Source organism: Fistularia commersonii, chromosome 1 (genome assembly GCF_037954325.1).
Source record: "Fistularia commersonii isolate RoL2024-O1a breed Wild chromosome 1, RoL_Fcom_v1.0, whole genome shotgun sequence".
NCBI classification, from domain to species: Eukaryota; Metazoa; Chordata; class Actinopteri; order Syngnathiformes; family Fistulariidae; genus Fistularia; species Fistularia commersonii.
Genome location: NC_141284.1, coordinates 28,087,294 through 28,107,374, shown reverse-complemented (window position 1 = coordinate 28,107,374; position 20,081 = coordinate 28,087,294). Strand labels below are relative to the sequence as shown.

General features: G+C 44.9%; 1 protein-coding gene across 5 annotated transcripts in view; it reads right to left on the bottom strand.

Moving 5' to 3' along the window:
• actn1 (actinin, alpha 1) overlaps positions 1-20,081 on the bottom strand; it is a 63,093-nt gene that overhangs the window by 27,607 nt on the left and 15,405 nt on the right. For all 5 annotated transcript variants that reach the window (XM_086158458.1, XM_086158477.1, XM_086158485.1 and 2 more), the window contains exons 2-3: positions 8,977-9,091; positions 7,302-7,421 (exon numbers count right to left, since the gene is read on the bottom strand). In XM_086158458.1, coding sequence (XP_086014584.1) covers positions 7,302-7,421; positions 8,977-9,091 — 235 coding nt within the window. The remainder of the gene's footprint in view (positions 1-7,301; positions 7,422-8,976; positions 9,092-20,081) is intronic.

The window sequence follows — 20,081 nt, the reverse complement described above, 5'->3', positions numbered from 1 at the left end:
AACCCTGCATGTTGTCAGGATGTAGTAAACATCCACCGTCCGTCGCGCCATTTCACGCGCCGGCTACCGCGAGCTAGCGCTTGAAAAAGTCGCCGGTGAGCTTTTTCGGGAGGAAAATGAAAAAGCAAAGACCACAGAAGAGTTCCAGCGAAAAAGAAAGCTGCATTTGAAAGAAAATATCAAGATTCCTACCTAAGTTACAAGTTCATCGCAACAAGGGACACACAAGCTATTTGCGGTGAACAGCTAGCTAATGTTAATCATTTTATTTATGAATATTATAATGCAAAATCATTGTAACTGCCTGATATAAAGTGTTATCATACTGTGAACTGATAAAGTTTTATTATTCATATCCCCGCGCAACCAACGGAAACAAACAGCTCAAAAAAAAAAAGGGAACACTAAAGTAACACATCCTTGATCTGAATGACTGAAATATTCTTATGAATATTCTGCGTAACAAACTAAGCGGCGGATAAAGTCCTCAAAAACAAAACCCCCCTTGTTACTTTTGTTGTTATCGAGCCCATAATGTATATTGACGTGCTGTGAACGCCGCCATTGGTTGTTCTTCCTACGTTATTACACATCGTGAGCTACAAGCGGGGGAAATTGGCTTGCAGCTAAGCTACAAAAGCTACAAAATGCTACGCAGGCCGATGAAGCTTGAAGGACCGAGTTGGGGAAAAGAAAAAAAAGATAGTTGTGAATGAAACCCAAGAGGAATAAGCTGGCAGATCTCGAAACGTCCAATCGGATGCGTCCCGTCACTAAAATCCCCCGCCTTCCGTCGCTATTGGTTTCTCCCGCTAATCCGATAAGGCGTCGGGGCGCGTCTGCGACGGACGACCCCGGACGGCGGGTCGGCTGGACGGACAGTTGACGCGGCGGGGAGGTCGGCCGGGATTGGATGGCCGGCGGAGGGCGGAGGGCGGAGCAGACGCGTGCAGATGCATTCCCAGATTAGCGCTAACCAACGCGACCGATCAACCCGGGGCGTCTTGCAAATCCTGTTAATTCCATTTGAACCAGCGCCCAACCCCGCAGCGACGCCGCCCGGGTCCGGTCCCGCCCTCGCGGGGGAGGCGGGTCCATCAGGAGGGGGTTCCACGGGGATAATCTGTCTGGAATGCTGGTCTGGCCTCGGCTCTTCTGCTCAGCCTCGCAGAAAGCGGCGAGAATATCAATTGATATTTTTTGATTATTTTTAAGACGGCAAAAGAAAGGGGTTGGGGAAGGGGGGGATATATTATTGAAAAACTTTGTAGGTAATTAAGTTTAAGTTCAAGATAATTCCCCATTCATTTTTGAGGGGGCTGTTTCCTCGAACCTTCATTCACGTCTATTTTTTTTAATCTTTCTCATTCATTTGTTGGTTGGTTTTTCTTACTCATCGTTGCTCTCTGGGACAAATTATTTACAGCGATCCCTCGCTATAACGCGCTTTACTTTTCACGGTTTCGCTACTTCACGGATTTGCATGGTGCATTGCGTTCTGCGTTCTGATTGGCTAAAAAGTCACTCCGCTTCTTCTCTACCTGTGCGTCAATAACGTTGCAGTTTAATATGTACACGTACGTAAAACAGCTTGACGAATTTACATGACGTACGTGCAAATTCTCTCGCAATTTCGAGTTTCTCTAAAACCCATAATGTTGACAAAACGCTCTGGAGCGACTAAAGGGCCCAAAAGGCAGCAGAAGATGCTATCTATCGCAGATAAAGTTAAACTTCTGGACATGCTAAGGGAAGGTAAAAGCTATGCTGCTGTAGGTCGGCATTACGGAATTAATGAACCTTCCGTTCGTTCCATAAAGAAGGAAGAAAAAAAGATAAGGACGACAGCAGCGATGTATAATAGAGTATTTAATTGTATAATAATTGTAAAAGAAAATAAAGGTTTCGACTTCACGGATTTTGCCTATCACAGGTTCTTTTTGGAACGTAACCCTCACGAAAAACAAGAGTATACTGTATAATTTTTTTGTATTTTTGCACGGTAAGTTGACTTTGACTTGACTTTGAATTTAGTTGAGTTAGATTATTTCACATGACTATTTTTTACAGTGAGGCGAGGAGGAAAAAAAAAAAAAAAAAAAATCAAATGTGTTTTTATCGTGATGTGAAAGAGGAAATCAAATTAAATCAAGGTTTCTGGAAATAACACTTTGGGGAAAAAAAAAAAAAAGGCCAGTTTATTGGACTCATATGCTGCTTGTTAGGCGAAGCTTTGTCTGGAGTGAAATCGGTTTTTCGCAGCAGAGCAACAGTAAAAACAGTAACATCTATACGCCAAATATCTCCGACGGCGGTAAAATATACGGTCCTGAACATCATGCAAGAAACTACTGTCACGCATTTGTATTTTATTTGGGGAGAGAAAAATCCAGTTTTTGAGGGAAACTAATATTCATGGTTTTGTTTTGGTGTTGTTGCCAGCTTTTGGAGCTTCAAAGGTTTAATTCCCTGTAAAAAATACTCAAAAACAGCATCGGCTGTCGACAAGGTCGAAGTTGTATTGCTGAACAAGCAGGACGCAACATCTGCACATCCCCTATGAACTGTGGCGATATCTATTTTAACATCGGTCTGAATTTATTTTCCACCGGAAATGGAACTTCCAAGCATCAATAGAAAGATCAATACTTGGATGATGTCATTCCTGTAAAGCATTTCTGACTCCGTCACGGCGGGAACAGTTAGTCGTCACTGCAAACGGTGCATTTTTTATGCAGAGATAATCATCATTATATCAACCGCTCTTGATTTTCCACATTTGTTTCTAACGTCGAGTCGGTTCATTTTCTCCTCCGGCTCCAGAAAAAAAAAAAGGTTTTCGGTTGCCGTGGGTTCCTCCGGGCTGCATCGGCCTCACCATGAATGCGGAGCGAGGGGGTGAAAACCCAGGGGTCACAGGGGGTCAAAGGTTAAACTGATTATGTGTTTAACCTGGATTTTGCAAAGTTATATTGCGTAAAGGGTCAGTTGACTCTAATTATATTCTCTAACACATATTCCCTGCAGATCGGGGAGGTTTTTCCTCCAGGATGATCATCATGCGTGTAACTCTGGTCTACACAACAAAGAGCTTTGAATTTAAAAAAAAAAATTAAAAAGCATTTTTGATTTGAGGATTTTTCAGTGTTTCCATTTTTCTTTTTTTTCTTTTTTTTTTTTTGACTTTTATTATTTTGTGCTTTAAGCTGTGAAAATGTATTTCTACTGTTGAATTCAAATGGTGACAGCAAACTGAAGAGGCAGCCATTTATATAAATAAATACACACACACACACACACACACACACACATATATATATGCAAACACACCCACACACACAAAAATATGTATTTATACACACATATATAAAGAGAGATGCTTTATGATTAGACATATGTATTTATGTGTATAAATAAACATTATTTATGTATTTATACATATATAATATATACATGTATAAATACATATATATAATATATATACATATATATACATGTACATACATATATATACATATGTATATCTCCCCACATATACACAAACATACATACATATACATAAACACATACATATCCGTATATACACATATATATATACACACACACATACATATCCATATATATATATATGTATATACACACACACACACACACACACACACACATATATATATATATGTACACACACAACGCACGCACCTACATTTACAGTATGGAAATTGGGCACACATGCATGCGCACGCAAACGCGCACGCAAACGCGCACACACACATGCGCACACACACACATGCGCACACACACACACACACACACACGTAATTCAACTTGTCTTTTTGATAAGTTGAGTTCCAGTGCTTTATGTAATGATTAGTTTAGTGTCTCCATCCAGATTTCACAGTTTATTCTGTGTTTGGATACTTGAGGATACTCGCTTAGCGGAGAACTCGTCTTCTCTTTAACCAGAGCCGGGGTGAAAAATCAGGTGGCGGATGAAACGGACGCGGCAGGCGGCGGTCGCTGGTGTGATGTCACCACTGGTTTTTATCAATATATTTTCCAGATCTTTCCCCGAGGCTTAGAAAAGGACGATGAGGAGCCACGGCTTGTCTACTGGAATCAGTGGACCATCAAGGAACAAAAAACAAAAAAAACATCAGGCAACGCGTAACATCGTAGCCGGTGGAAAGGAAAGACCCCCCAAACGGAGTGTGTGACACACTGTCAATGCATCCCATAGAACATCTGTTCCTGCAGTTTAGCGTGGAGGAGATCCAATGAGCACCAAGAATGATGACATCACATCCTGTGTTTTCAATCCTGATCTTCTCACGTTTATCATGTTCTATGTTTATTTAGGACATGTACGCAATGGTATTTGAGTAAAACGTATGAAAATCATGGAGAAGAGAGCTAGTTTTAGGACAAAAAAATTTGAGTTTACGAAAAAAAAATGGACATTGGGGTTTAATTTCGGACTGTGACGCCTCTCTAACATGACGGGGTTCGCCCAAAGCATTGGTTTCCAGTTGGGTGCCTGACTGGTACACAAATACCACAACCCCATACATCAGTCGGACTCTGCTTTTGCCCCGGCGCCCTAAATTAGAAACACATGCCGGGCTTTAACTGGCTGGTGTGATCAAAACTACATAGAGACCCAACAGTTTGCTTGAAGGCAAATGCTGTGCCCACGAAGCTCACCTGCGCACCCCAAATTCAGCATCCGAGAAATAAGCACGGAGGACCAAACGCGGGTGTAGCCAACTCGAGTTCCCTCGGATGCAGGACGCATGGTTAGCACCAGATGATGAGAGCCTGGGTTCTGCAGACATCCAGGACATGATGAACTCGGGTGAATGCTTGAAAGCAATCTATTGGCCCAGCGATTCCATCTCTGCAGGTGGGTCAACCCTGATTGCTGAAAGAGCAAACATTCTTGAAATATGAGCTTCAAGAGCATACTGAAAACCTCCTCTTCCTTCCGTGACGTAGCCATCGATTGCCCAATGGACAAGATGCCGGATGCCAAACCAACCTTGAAATGGACACAGAAAGCAATACGTATGCTTGCCAGTGCTACCGGCTCTAACAACCTGTCAAGATCCAAAAAAAAGGGTGGAATGAATCTTGCAGGGCAAGTTTTCAGGAGAATTTCCAGCTCTTAATGCAGCATGAGTGAGTATACTTGTATGCTTGACAATGCTACCGGCTCAAACATCCTGTCAAGATCCAAAAAAAAAAAAAGGGTGGACTGGGTCTTGCAGGGCAAGTTTTCAGGAGATTTTCCAGCTCTTATGGCGGCATGAGTGAGTATACTTGTATGCTTGTACGTATGCTTGACAGTGCTACCGGCTCAAACATCCTGTCAAGATCCAAAAAAAAAAAGGGTGGACTGGGTCTTGCAGGGCAAGTTTTCAGGAGATTTTCCAGCTCTTATGGCGGCATGAGTGAGTCCCACGACAGCTCAAGGACGTGTCCATTAGAAATCTGTCCAAAGGCAATAATTATCGCAGTAACTCCCTGCTGTCCATCACAGACAAGGGACTGACCAAAGTGGTGTTCATTTGCCTCGTGACACACCTTAAGAAAGGCCTTCTACCAGAGAGCCTTTCAGAAAGGACGTGGGCCAATCGACGTGGTGCTCGCTGCAAGCCAGCTCCAAGAGAAAAGCCAGGAACAGAACGCCCATCTGAATTCCACCTATGTTGAGCTGACCAAGCTGATCATCATGGTTCTTAGAGCAGGACTTTAGGGAATCAGGGCGATGTGAAGTGTGGATGGCCAAGGAAAACAAGTCCATGGTGGCATGCAGGCGAGTCCAAGACAATGGTGAAGCATCTGAACAGTTTCCTGTCTCTAAATAGTGGTTGTTTTCTAGACCCAACTCTATTCAGTATCATGTTCTCTGCCTTGCTGACTAATACATTTAGAGATTGAATCACAGGCATTGGCATTAGATACTGCTTCAACGACACAATGTTCAATCTCAGGAGACTTAGCAAACACCAACGTGGAGACAGATACCATCAATGACTTCCTCTTTGCTTCCTCAGAAGGCAACATGCAACAGAGTGGGAACAGACAAGCACAAAGAGGCCGGTAACAACTTTGGACACGCCATAAGTACACTCACAGAAGTCTTGTATCAGGCAGCTTCAAGAAAACTGTACGCCACTCCTGATATCGCCATCAGTTCACTTGCCTTGGCACTTCACTTTCAAGAAATGTCAGTGATGACAAAGTGAACATTAGAGTGGTTTAAGCGAGTGTCTCCACCGTTCTGCAAGGAACTGAACCACTTCCAAGCCGCCTGCATCAGGAAACTTGTTGCCGCAAAGTGGTAAGACAAGCTAACTGACACTGAGGGTGTCACTTGTGCGGGTCTACTGGGCATCCATACCATGGAGGATACGTTAGACCTCCGGCTCCAAAAGACAACCGCATAGAGTTCACTACCGGGTAAGTTAGAAAAACGGTTTGAAAACACTCTCAAAGCATCAGGAAAAGGCCTTCAGCCTTTGCATTTCCACATGTGAGCAGCCAGCAAAGGACAAAGGAAAGCAGTGTTCGACTGTCCGCACCTTGCGAGGCCATCAGGATCGTAGCAACTGAGCGCCCGGAAAACAGGCCAGGAAAACAATCAGCGCCAACAGATCGCCATCAATCACCACCATCCCCCGTCCGCACTACCAGAGGACGACCCAGGCACAAATTGGCTCGACCAGCCGGTAACCCCAAACCGCAGTCCCACCCCCCAAACATCGACTAGAAGGTCTCAAACAATGACACAAATTTTAATGTGTACGTCAAACAGGAAGCTTCATTTACTAACTTGACCTTCGACCTTTTCGGCAATTCCACATGTACCACCAAAACAAGACGGGTAGGACACTACGCTTTCACCGGGAGGACATGTAGCCTATCTGCACGAGGAGGGTGGAGGTGTTTAGTCTCCTAAGGATTTGTTTACCTTTCATTGGAGGGAGCAGTTATTTGTGAAAGTGAACACTCCCCGACACCTTCTCCCGAGGGGACTGCTGGTCCTAAGAGCCACACTTGGGAAAAACGCAAAGCGCCGGCTCATCTCCGGCAATCAAGAGCAAGAGCGTCACCATGGCGACGAGACACGCACACTGCATACTGTAGTGATTAACATCACAACGGTTTGACTAATGGCCTTGTTAAAAAGGAAACACCTCAGACTTTGAGAGGGAAAGACGCAAACCGACCTGGCGTTCCGTGCACGAGTGTGTGTGTGCGGTATATGTGTGTGTGTGTGTGTGTGTTCTCTTGTGACTCACCCTCAGCCCCGATGGACACCAGCTTCACTCCTTTGCTGGCGATAAAGTCGAGTGCTTTGTTGACGTTGGAGATCTTGTGAACCCTCATCTTGCCTCTCTCCGGTTTGGCCAGGCGCTCGCCTGGACGGGAGGAGGAGAAAAAAAAAAAGAAAACCAAAAAGTCGCTTTTAAAAATAAAATATCTTCTTCTTCTTTCGGCTTTTCCCTTCAGGTGTCGCCACAGTGAGTCGACCTTCTCTATCTAACCCTATTCTCTGGATCCTCCTCTCTCACACCAACTACCTTCATATCTTCTCTCACTACGTCCATAAACCTTCTCTTTGGTCTTCCTCCAGACCTCCTGCCTGGCAGCTCCACCTTCAGCAACCTTCTATCCAGATCTTCACCATGAACACTCCTTTGTTCATGTCCAAACCATCTCAATCATCACTTTGTCTCGGTCATACATGTCCTGCACCCCTGTGACAAATTTTTCTTTTCCTTTGGTCTTTTCCCTTCAGGTGTCGCCACAGCGAGTCAACTTTCTCCATCGCACCCTATTCTCTGGATCCTCCTCACTCACACCAACTACCTTCATATCTTCTCTCACTACATCCATAAATCTTCTCTTTGGTCTTCCTCCAGACCTCTTGCCTGGCAGCTCCAATTCCAGCATCCGTCTACCAATATATTCTCTCTCCCTCCTCCGTCCATGACCCAACCATCTCAGTCTGGCTTCTCTGACCTTCTCTCCAAAACATCTAACATGTGCCGTTCCTCTGATAGACTCATTCCTGATCCTCTCCATCCTGGTCACTCCCAAAGAGAACCTCAACATCTTCATCTCTGCAACCTCTAGTTCTGCCTGCTGTCTTTTGGTCATTGGAACAGTTTCTAGTCCAAACATCATCGCTGGCCTCACCACTGTCTTGTACACCTTTCCTTTTATTCAATAAATACATTTTTTATTGATAAATAAATTTAATAAATAAATAAAAACATATATATTATTTATTTATTTATTTATTTTTAAATAAATAAATATATAAATGATAAATTGGGGGAAAAAATATGTGTCGACTAAATTTACCCTTTTTAACTTGGCTATTTAATTTGGAAAATAAAAAGACAAGATACACATGAATATCTGTATATGATTATATTCATATTACTGCGTATCTTAAAAAATGAAATATGTATTTATATATCTTCATTTTCTCCCTTCAGGGGTCTCCACAGTGGATCCACCTTCTCCTTCTAACCCTATTCTCTGGATCCTCCTCTTTCACACCAACTACCTTCATATCCTCTCTCACTACGTCCATAAATCTTCTCTCGCGTTGCGAGACTTTATCGCTATCGCAGGAGCCGAGGGAGGAACCAGATTCCCAGTGGACTCAGTGGACCAGGATGTCCAGTGAGGTTTCCACCGAATCCCAAACTGTATCTAGATTGTTTACAAAACATCAACCAAACCCGGGGATCATCAATGACACAAATACGGTAGATTTCACGCCCATTGTTGACGACTGGAATCGGATCCGCTGCGATTTTCAAACCAACTCACGGGTGGATTTTCGGTACCTCGATTTTAAACTCGGAAGGAACACATGGAGTAAAATCACTACGATAAAAATCATTTACGTTAAAGGGATTTCTTACTTTTAAAAGTGGTGAAAGGGGGTGGGAGGGTTACCTGAGATGACCTCCAGAAGCAACATAAGTTTCAATCCGTCCCGGAAATCCTCCTCGATGTTCTCGATCTGTGTGCCTGCTTTCCTCAGGTGTGAGTTACACCAGGCGGTAAACGTCTGCAAGGCAGGAGAGAAAGAACCATGCGTCAGTGTCAACAAACTTTTGTCGAAATGAGGCAAAACCTTGTTTATTTTCCCCCCTTGAATCAGAATATCTATCGTATTTTTCAGACTTTTTCTGGATTATAAGCCGCACCAGCCAAAAATGCATAATAAAGAACGAAAAAAAAACATACATAAGTCGCACTGGAGTATAAGTCGCATTTTTTGGGGGGGAAATGAATTTGATAAAATCCAACACCAAGAATAGACATTTCATCTTGAAAGGTAATTTAAAATAAAAATAGAATAGAGAACAACGGGCTGAGCAAGTATAGCCTATATGACGCGTAAACAACGAACTGAGAACGTGCCTGCTAGGCTATGCTAACGTAACATATGACGTAAGAGTCATTCAAATAGCTGTAGCATATGGCACATGCTACAACCAAACAATCAATGTCACTCTTAATCACTAAATCCAACAAAATCTTCTTTTTCGGTGTCACTTCTGAACAACTCCTCCAACTCCGAAGGTAGACAACGCGCCGCTTCCTCTTCTAGCGGTACGTCGCTACGCCAGAGTCATCGTCACTTGCAGTTCCAATTATTCCAGCCTTTCCGGCGTCCTTGCTCTGACAGAGAGGCGATGGCGTTGCATGAAGCGGTAAAACCAGGAAGTTCCTCCTGCAAACTAATTTCTATTCATCTCCTTGGCAACTACCTGGTGTGAAGATGCAACCGTCCTGTTGACAAGCCTCTCCCGGCAGCACCTTGTTCAAAGTGTGAACTGGTTCCTCTCGCCGCGGCCAGCTAGCTTTTAGCCCGCGATTAGCTTTTTTAGCTTCCTTCATTTCAGTAAGAGTAACCTCCGCTTTTCTCCAGTCCCTTACAAGTTTCTCCCTAACTTCAAACTTTCTTTCCGCTGCTCGATCGCCGTTTCCGCCAGCATATTTCACTCCTTCCGGCTTGTAACCTGCAGAATATAACTTTCTTTCCGGTGCCATTTTTGTTCAGCCCTTCTCAGTTGTTTTTATAAGTTAGCGCGAATGTCGAAATGATCAATTTTCATCGGTACAGAAGTCGCAGGTAGCATCTTTTTTCACAACGCACTTCTGCCATGACCCGCCCCCGCTGAATTTTGATTGGTTGGCGTGTGAGTGTGTGTCACACGCCACACACACACTTATCAGAGCAAGAGAGCTCAATAACTTCACACATAAGTCGCTCCAGAGTATAAGCCGCACCCCAGGCCAAACGATGAAAAAACTGCGACTTATAATCCGAAAAATGCGGTAATATCTTTGGAAAAGATAAAGATGTCCGGCTGTTGGTTTCCTTTCCGACGGATTCGGTTTCATCCAGGTGACACAGAACCAGCCAGATGCAGAAATTATTACAAGTATTTACGACGATGTCGTCAAGCAACTTTATGTCACAGATGTTTTGTTTTGTTTTTGCAGCAGCAGCAGTAAGGAGTTACGTTTTAAATGGAGTTCTATTTTCGATGGTTTGTTCTGGACGGTAAGAGTAGAAGGTGCTGGTGTCCCTCATGGCAGGTTCTGGGGCTTATTTTATTTTAAATGTTTATTTTAAATTATTTTAAAAGCTCCAGCAGACGGCCAAAGCTATGCTATCCAACGGAAAGATGCAGGAAGTCTTTCCAAGCACTTGACACTTTGCTCGTTATTTTTTCCTGTATGTTGGTAAATTTTTATAGGTTATACGCTATACTTTTATATTCTGTGTTTCTGTGTTGTATGTCTTTCTGCTGCTGCTGCTAAACATTTCCCGAGCATGAGAAGCTTGTTTAACTGATTCGGTCCTGATTGGAAAAAGTTAAATAATATCTCCTGGAAGGAGAAAAACAATATGTAACAGACCAAAAATGCGAAAATAATTGGGATGGATTTTATCAAAAAGGATATAATGTTGAAGTTCAGGAGGCGCAAATGAAAGCAATGAGGATCATCCTTAATATTTGTCCATCATAGCATGCAAGCTAATTCCCGAGGGCTGAACTAATTCGTTAAAGTTCAACATAGTCCTATTCTTAGTCCGGTGAATTCAATTTTTTGGTTTTAAACGAAGCTCAATCTTTACAGATCCACCCTTTCCAAAAAAATGAGAATAAATTGCAGTGTACAGAAAATTTAAAAATCCCATTTACTACAATGCAACGGTGCTGATGAAAACTTTCCTGTAAGGCTTCTTGTGATACCCGGCACCGAATATCAGCTTCTCAGTGATCTCCCTCTCAGTTCACACACTCACACACACACTTCCCTCCATGACGCAAACAGGCCTGTTTACCACACTGGATCATTGTACACGGCGCATGTAGACAGTAGGTGTAGCGCGCCTTGGATTCTCTGGCATCGCCGGCATGCGTCGGGCTAACGGAAAACATCTGGACCAGGATCCCGGCCGCCCAACGGGAGCTTCCAGGAGCGGTGGGCCAGCAGCCGCGCTCCCCTGCTGTGAATGCCTCTTTATGAGTTCCTGCATTATTTACACCCAGGGCCTGAATATCAGACGCCGTGTTTCCATCCGGGGCGGCGGGCGTTTATGAAAGCGAGCACTGTGCCGCTTCCCTGCCGGCGTGGAATAAAAGCCAAGTGGTTTCGGGGGGGGAAGACTCGGGAGTTCCTTTCGCCGAAACGGAGGAGCGCGGGGTTTAGCGTGGCTGGCGATAAACTCGAGAGTCAAAAGGGCTGGGTTCGGGTTTGGTGCGGTGGAGCTCCGTCCGGAGAAAAAGCCAAAGGAAACAGAGCGGATAACGCCGGGGAACGGGGAGGGAAGGCCAGATTATATGGTGTTTTATCATCCAAGGGTAGAGCTGACAGAAAAAGACCAGAGCTGAAGATTTATGAGCCGCTGGCAGGAACACGCCCTTTTTCTTTTTTTTTTTCCACTCCTGCAAACTCTTGATTTAAGCCGGGCGCCGACTGGCACCGGGATACTTCAATTACTCTGATCACCAGGTGCTTGCCAAAGACTTTAAATGGTTCAAGCGACTCTGCGGCGTCAGCAGCTATACTGAATATAATTTAAGAGCTAAAAATGAGGATTCTCGCTTTCCCCCGCGGAGATTCCGATTTTCTCAAAAAGTGACGTTCCTGATATATATAGAGATATATACACTGCTCAAAAAAATAAAGGGAACACTTAAAAAACACATCCTAGATCTAAATGAATGAAATATTCTTATGAAATACTTTGCTCTTTACACAAAATCACACAAAAATGATCAATGGAAATCAATTGTATCAACCCATGGAGGTCTGGATTAGGAATCACACTCAAAATTAAAGTGTAAAAACAAACTCCAGGCTGATCCAACTTTGATGTAAACCAGTCAAAATGAATGTGTGTTGCTTCCTGAGTGGACACTATGATTTCACACAAGTGGGATTGACTTGGAGTTACATTGTGTTGTTCAAGTGTTCCCTTTATTTTTTTGAGCAGTATATATAATAGAGGGGCAAGCAGAAGACGTCATGGAGTATTCACGTGCTACTTTGGACATTTTCAAAGAGTAGAATTCACCGAGATCGCGAAATCCCCAAAGCAACTGACAAACGAGTCATCGCAGCCAAACGGGAAAAACGAAGGAACGTCCAAAATTAAACGCATTTTACAATTAAAACCATAAAAAAAAAAAAAAGCTCCTGCTTAGCGAAGCTTTTCCTGAGGACTATCCACAGGAAGAAGTCAAGAAAGCTCAGAGTGGATCAGCGGAGCGTCCAGTCAGACTCAGGGCTCAAACAAGGACTGTTAGCTTGTTAAATGGGCTGGAAGGGGGGGGCGACTTTGGCTCCTCCGGGCCTCCTTGATAGGAATTAGCGGGGCCTCCCGCGGCTCCTCTGACGCTCTGGGTCATGGCGGCGCTGCCGGCCTGGCGAGCACCCGCGACCGTCATAAGAACTTGTTTTGCAGCCAACGCTCCGGGGTTTCCCCCCCCCCCGTTTGGCCCGGACGCGCTGCATTAGCAGGCGGTGAGATGTAGCACCAAGGCTAACGGTGTGAAGGGGAAAAGAAATAACGGGTTGTTTCAGAGTTTACGAGCTAAAAGCAGCTCTGGAACATCATGGCCCCTTAGCACGCACTAATCTTTTCTGGTACAGTGATCCCTCGCTGTAACGCGGTTTACTTTTCGCGGTTTCGCTACTTCACAGATTTGCATGGTGCATCGTGTTCTGCATTCTGATTGGCTGAAAAGTCACTTCTTTTCTACCTGTGCGTCAATAACGTTGCAGTTTAATATGTACACGTACGTAAAACAGCTTGCCGAATTTACACGACGTACGTGCAAATTCTCTTGCGAGTTTCTCTAAAACCCATAATGTTGACAAAACGCTCTGGACCGACAAAAGGCAGCGGAAGATGCTATCTATGGCAGATAAAGTTAAACTTCTGGACATGCTAAGGGAAGCTAAAAGCTACGCGGCTGTAGGTCGGCGTTACGGAATGAATGAATCTTCCGTTCGTTCCATAAAGAAGGAAGAAAAAAACATAAGGACGACAGCAGCGATAAGTTTTAATAAGGATGCAAAAAGGGTTGCAAATGTCCGCAACAAGACCGTAGTAAGGATGGAGTCTGTATTAACTCTGTGGATTCATGACTGCAGGAAAAAAAACATTACGTTGGATACAAACGTTATCTGCACGAAAGCAAGAACACTATATCAAAACTTTGCTGGCAGTGACAGGGAAGATGAGGATGTAAAACGGTTTGTTCTTTCTTTTCAATGTATAATAGAGTATTTAATTGTATAATAATTGAAAAAAAAAAATAATAAAGGTTTCTACTTCACGGATTTTGCCTATCACGGGTTCTTTTTGGAACGTAACCCCCGCGAAAAACAAGGGTTTACTGTATTTAAATCCAAGCTAACCTGGGAGGAACCAATTGGTAACCAGCTAGCATAGAAGTCTGCAACTTCACCAAAAAGGTTTTTTTTTTGGGGATGATTCCTGGTGCCTTTGGTCACCACACCTGAGGGTGAGGAGGTGTGTGACCAGTGTGTGAGGTGAGGCCTTCAACGTAAACACCCGATCATCCTCACGCCCGCTAACAATCATATTAGCATTGTGTTAGCATTTTGGATACTTTGCATTTCTGGGAAGCCAAAGGTGAACGGTCTCCACTTTCACGCCTTGTCGTCTGCACGGAATCACCTTCACACACACACACACACACACACACAAGCAACTAGCGGCAGAGCTGCTACGCTAGGCGCTAAGCACATGGACAGCAGAGCTGGGGGTCGCCCGCCGTACCAAGCGATGCATCGGAACAAACATCTCGCAAAACATGGAACAACCGTGAATTATCAGTTTTGATTCGGTCACGTGATCCCTCCGCGGCTTCGGCCAGACTCGCCTCCGTCGGCTTTGTGTCTGAAATCTGCTTAACCGCCGAGTGAAAATCGCCCCGGGTGCCTCCCTGTGTTGCGTAATGTCGTGAAGAGGAAGAGAAGGGGTTGTAAATTTGTTTCGCCTCCCCGCCAAAACCCGCCAACCCACCTCCTCGCTCGCATCTCAGCCTCCCAGAACTGAGGCGAGCTGTAAAAACATCGGGGGTCGAGGGCGGGAAGGAATCCGCTCGGCGTCGGTTTTCGGAGGAAAAAGTTGCCGGTCGGGAGTAATTCCGTTCGACGTTTTGATGACGGCGTCCGCTGGGAGTACAACACCCCCCCAAACACACACACACACACACACACCTGAATACCTGAAACGTGTAAAAATAATAATTACGACGACGAATAGGGAATGCTTTTCCCACAATGTCCTGCAGGTCCATACGATCCAGCTTTAGAAGATCCGCAAATTTCTGGATAAAGGGATCTGCTGGCAGAAGAGTGATGAGTCTGAGTAGAAACACTTGCTTCCAGAGATTTCATGGATTGCACTTTGAGAGTTCTGGAAATGGCGATATGAGGTACGGATCTCCATTGATCCCCTTGATGGGGGGAAAAAAAAAACAAAAACTCTGACCCAGCATTACAGGGACACTCATTGTTCCCCGAAATGAGAGAAATGAGTTCATTTCCTTTATGAAGAGAGTCCAGAGGAACGTTCCTCACGGACAGGAGGTCGGGAGACATCTTGGGGGTTTCGAACTCAGGAAACCCGAGAGTAAAACAGGAAACACTTTGACAGAAAACAAACAAAACGCGAAAAGAACTTTTCCAGATTTATTGGACGCGAGGATCCAGGATGGACTGGCGGCGCTCAAAACTCCTGCAAACATTACCGGGGAGAACGCAATTAACTATCTATTTTTTCTTTTCGGCGACGGTTTCTCTCGATTAGATCGAGTAAAATACCGACGGGTCCGTCGAGCGGGAGACGACGGTCGGAAATTCGGGGGAAATTGGAAGAGTCGATCGGCGTCTCCCAAAAAAAAACAAAATAAACAAACCATGTTGGGTAGATGAAAGTTGGACTGCTAAATATTGCGATTGCAGTTTGACGAAACAAGACGTTTATTTGACAGACATGAGTTGTGTCTAATGCTGTAAGAGAGGCCTTGACAGAACAGGCTTCACTTTTATTAAGTCCCTTTCAGGCCGTCCATTCAAAACATTTAAAAAAATGACATATAAAGTCATAACGGGTCAATGACTGAATTGATAAATGAATTAATATGCTATTAAATGCACCAACCATAACTATGTAGCCTCTGTTTGCACAGGTTATTAATTATCTGGATTCACTTTCAATACATGTTGGTGCAGGTATTGGAATTTGAATTTATTTATTAAGTAATTTCATTCTTTTGCGGCACTTTGTCGCGGCAGCCCGTTGTTTGTAGGACGTGTTTCCTGTTCCGTGCGTTACGGTTTGAGATTTGGGCGGATTATTTTCTGGGAACCGGGTGGGTTTGAGTCGCGATTGTGCAGGAAACTTTCAGGCGACGCATCGGGAAGCCTGAAAAAGACTCAAAAAATCCGATATTTTCTCAAGTTTGCGTAAAAACTATTACAAAAACAAACATTGCTGTGCCCTTCCCCCCCCCCCCCCTTTTTTTGACATTGATGCTACACCGGCAGCGCTGGCCTGCAGATGAGCGCGGCGTGCCGTAACACGCCGAACTTCGGGAGGATTTACCGGCGTCGGGGGACGGGGGACGTGCACGCACATGCTAATTTTGGTGCGCAGAAACAAAGGCAAACCGCACATTATCGTGACAGTATCCTCAAACCGAACCGGAGTACATGTACAAACAGGAGCGACCGACGGAAAGGTACATCGGGGTTATCGTAGCCCTTTTTGACACCGCGAGACGAGGTGATTCTAACTTCGAATTTAAAATAGGATCCGAAAAATCTCGAAGAAAACCGATCCCCGAGTTGAGTTTCCCGAATCTGGTGCGGGTTGTTCTTATTTTTGGGTGTTTTCAGCTGAGATGTTTTATCCTTTAGCTACTTTTCTCCCTGACAGCGGCAGCCGGAGCCTGGAAATGCAACAAGTGACACATGCAAATGACATTCACCGCGCAGAGTGACGGAAAAAGGGGGTTTATTTAGAGGGAGGAGAAAGAAAAAAAAAAGACATCAAGGAGGAGAACTCCTATAAGGCTTATGGTGGAAAAGACACCCACTCTTGACAGTGTTGTCAGGTAACGCTTCCCCCGGAATCAAACGACCCCAAAATAAAACTGAAAAGCAGCAGAGCGGAGCTGGAGACGTGGAGTGGAGAGCCTCTGGACGGTGAAATATGGCTCTCCAGGCCCGGGCGCCAGTATCTGGCGAGCCAGCAGAACACAAATTCCACGGCGGCGTTCGAGTGGGAGGCGGGACGGGAACGCGACGCGTGATCTGCAAACCCCCCCCGACCTACGACCGGACCCGTCTGAAAACTTTGGACTTCGCGAACCCCGTCCTGAGCTCGCGTTTTTAACCAAGTTGCGCAAGTTGAGATGTTCCAGAAACTCTTGCGGGGGAACAAATGTCTGCTGAGTGGACCTCGAGGGTCTGGTTTGGGAGCAGACAGATTTACTGCAGAGCCCAGAGTTCACATCGACGCAACGCTTCCTCCAAATGGGCTCAACTGTTGGATTCTGTTTCGCACTTGAACTTGCAGATTCAAAAGAAAAATTTTATATTTTCTTACCTCTGTTTGTCGGTAGCAGACTAGCATTTACTTCTCAAACTAACTGTGCTTATTTGGGCAAAAATATTAGCGTTCTAAGCGAACCCTGTAAACCCCTCGGCGGCCCCTCCGACTCTTGCCGATTCGGTCCATTTGTTCGCAAGAAAACAGCTGGCAGTAGTTGAAAAAAGAAAACAAATAATAATAGGCACGGTTTATGAATTCTACCAATCACCGAGTGCCTACGCTATGCTAGCTTCTATGAAACCGTAAAAAGAATACAGGAGCTTAACTGGTGCTAAGAAGTGTAAATAGCTCAGTGTGATAGCGGCTAACATTAGCACGGAGCGACTGAAACAATGCTCCGTGCTAATGTTAGCCGCTAACGCTTTGAAAAGCGAAAACAGTGAAACTACTTCGAGAAGGAGCTGGAAAAGTTGTCTTTTCTCGTAAAGAGTAAAACGCAGGTGACGAGGGCGCGCCGAGAACATCTTGCGGTAAGTTTTAAAAATGCAGCTAGTGTACGTCGTCAGGCGGGGCCTGAAAACGGTCTGGAAAAGCCGTACAGACACGGAAATAAAGCCCTCGACACTCATCGACCCCCTCCGACGTAAAGACATTTACACCTTCCACCAGATTAGCGGGGAGCCTCCCTGCGGGTGACGGTCGGGACCAAAACATGACCTTTAAGAATTAAATAGCTTCCTCTTGGGTTCAATCTCTGCACTGAGGGGGTGAAAGGTCATCTCTTCTACCACATGGAGGTACTCCGGTGTGTGTGTGTGTGTGTGTGTTGTGGAGGTTGATACAGCAGCAGCAGACAATTTGACTTTTGTGGGTTCGTTCCTCTTTTCTCAAACACAGCCTTGGTACTTTCATTGTACGGAAACGGTTTAATGTTTATTGACAAATAGTTCGCTGTTGCCAAATGGGCTTCTGGCTGCTGCGCAACAAAAGTTTGGTACAATACGATGTGATTAATTTTGAGTAAAAACGCAGGGGTCGTTACGGCGAAGTGTAATATTTGACCACTCTGGACGGACGTGGAGTCGCCAGAGTCTTTTCGTCACTTCTAAAAACAGAAAAATTGATGTTTCTGCGTTTAAAACGGAGCTTGTGTTAGATTTGCTCCTTCCTGTCTGTCAAGTCTAAAACCAAAAAAAGGTCGGCTAGGTTTTTCCGGACGTTGGGTCAAAACATGGCTTCAGCAAAATGGATGCATTGGAGTAGATCGACTCTGCCGTCAAAGGTGACTTCACTTGTTTCATACTTCACATTTGCTTCAGTTGATGAATTTAGGCAATAAAATTCGATGTCGATCACGACTGGGACTATTTAAGGCGGCTTAACCATGTGCTAGCAGAGCGAAGACCGGACCCATCTATGGACGGACTCTATAGCAAAGGGTCCAGATTGGCCACGATAGGAAGGGTTGGGCTAACGGACCGATGCTGTTGATGTTTCCCGTGTTGTGGTTTGATTCTATGACCCGAAAATGAAAAGCGGATCTGAGGAGTCTGAGCTAAGTGGATTAAACAGGAAAAAAAAAACGTTGATTCTCCCGACTTCTTTTCCTTACAGCGGCTCCTTTCAGGGGTCGCCACAGCAAATCGACCTTCCCCATCCAAAGCTATTCTCTGTATCCTCTTCCGTCACACCAACTAACTACATGTCCTTGTTCACTAAATCCTTAAATCTTCTCTTTGGTCTTCTTCTAGACCTCCTGCCTGACAGCTCCAACCCCAGCATCCTTCTACCAATAGATTAACTATCCCTTCTCTGTACTGGACAAAACCATTTCAGTCTGGTTTCTGTGACCTTATCCCCAAAAAACATCTCGCATGTCCACGTGATTGACTCATTCTGATCCACTCCATCCTCATCACCCAAAGAGAACCTCAACATCTTCATCTCTGCCACCTCCAGCTCCGCCTCCTGTCTTTTCCTCAATGCTACTGTCTCCAAACCAAACACCTTTTGTTCTGGCTGATACTGTTTTATCACTCCTGACACTTTTCTCCACCTGTTCCAACCTGCTTGATCACATTTCTTCATCTCTTCTCCACACTCTCCATTGTTCTTGTCAGTTGACCCCAAGTACTCGAAATCTTCCACCTTCTTTACCTTCACTCCCTGTAGCCTCACCGTTCAACTAAGGTTCCCCTCATTCACACACATATATTCTGTCTTGCTGAAGCTAACCTTCATTCCTCTCCTTTCCAGAGCATACCTACCTGTTCTCTGCTCCCACTACAGATCGCAATGTCATCTGCAAACATCATGGTCCATGGAGATTCCTGCCTAACCTCATCTGTCAGCCTGGCCATCACCACTGTAAACAAGAAGGGGCTCAGAGCTGACCACTCATGAGGTCCTACCTCCACCTTGAACCTCTCTCTTACACCTTCAGCACACCTCACCACAGTCTCACAGCGAGCATACATGTCCTGCACCCGTCAGACATACCTCTCTGCCACTCCAGACTTCCACATACAATGCAAGACTTTATCTCTTGGCACCCACTTGTATGCTTTTTCTAGGTCTACAAAGGCATAACGCTGCTCCCTCTAACCTTCTCTGTACTTCTTTACCAGCATTCTTAAAGCAAATCCTGCATCTGAAGTACTCTTTGCAAACACGAAACCAAACTACGTCTCATAAATGCTTACATGTGTTCTCAGGAGTTTCCACTACTCTTTCTCATAACTTCATTCCTGAATATCCCCATAACATTGGCAACGGTATTGCTGGATGCTCTCATTACAGTTACGACCTTCCTTTAACACACACACACACACACACACTCTTGTAAGCGCCTCCCTCCTGGGCGTCAGGAGAGCACAGGAAGAACAATCCCCTCCGGCTCACGGCCATGATGGAAGCGTGACGTTGTTGCGCATCGTTCGCT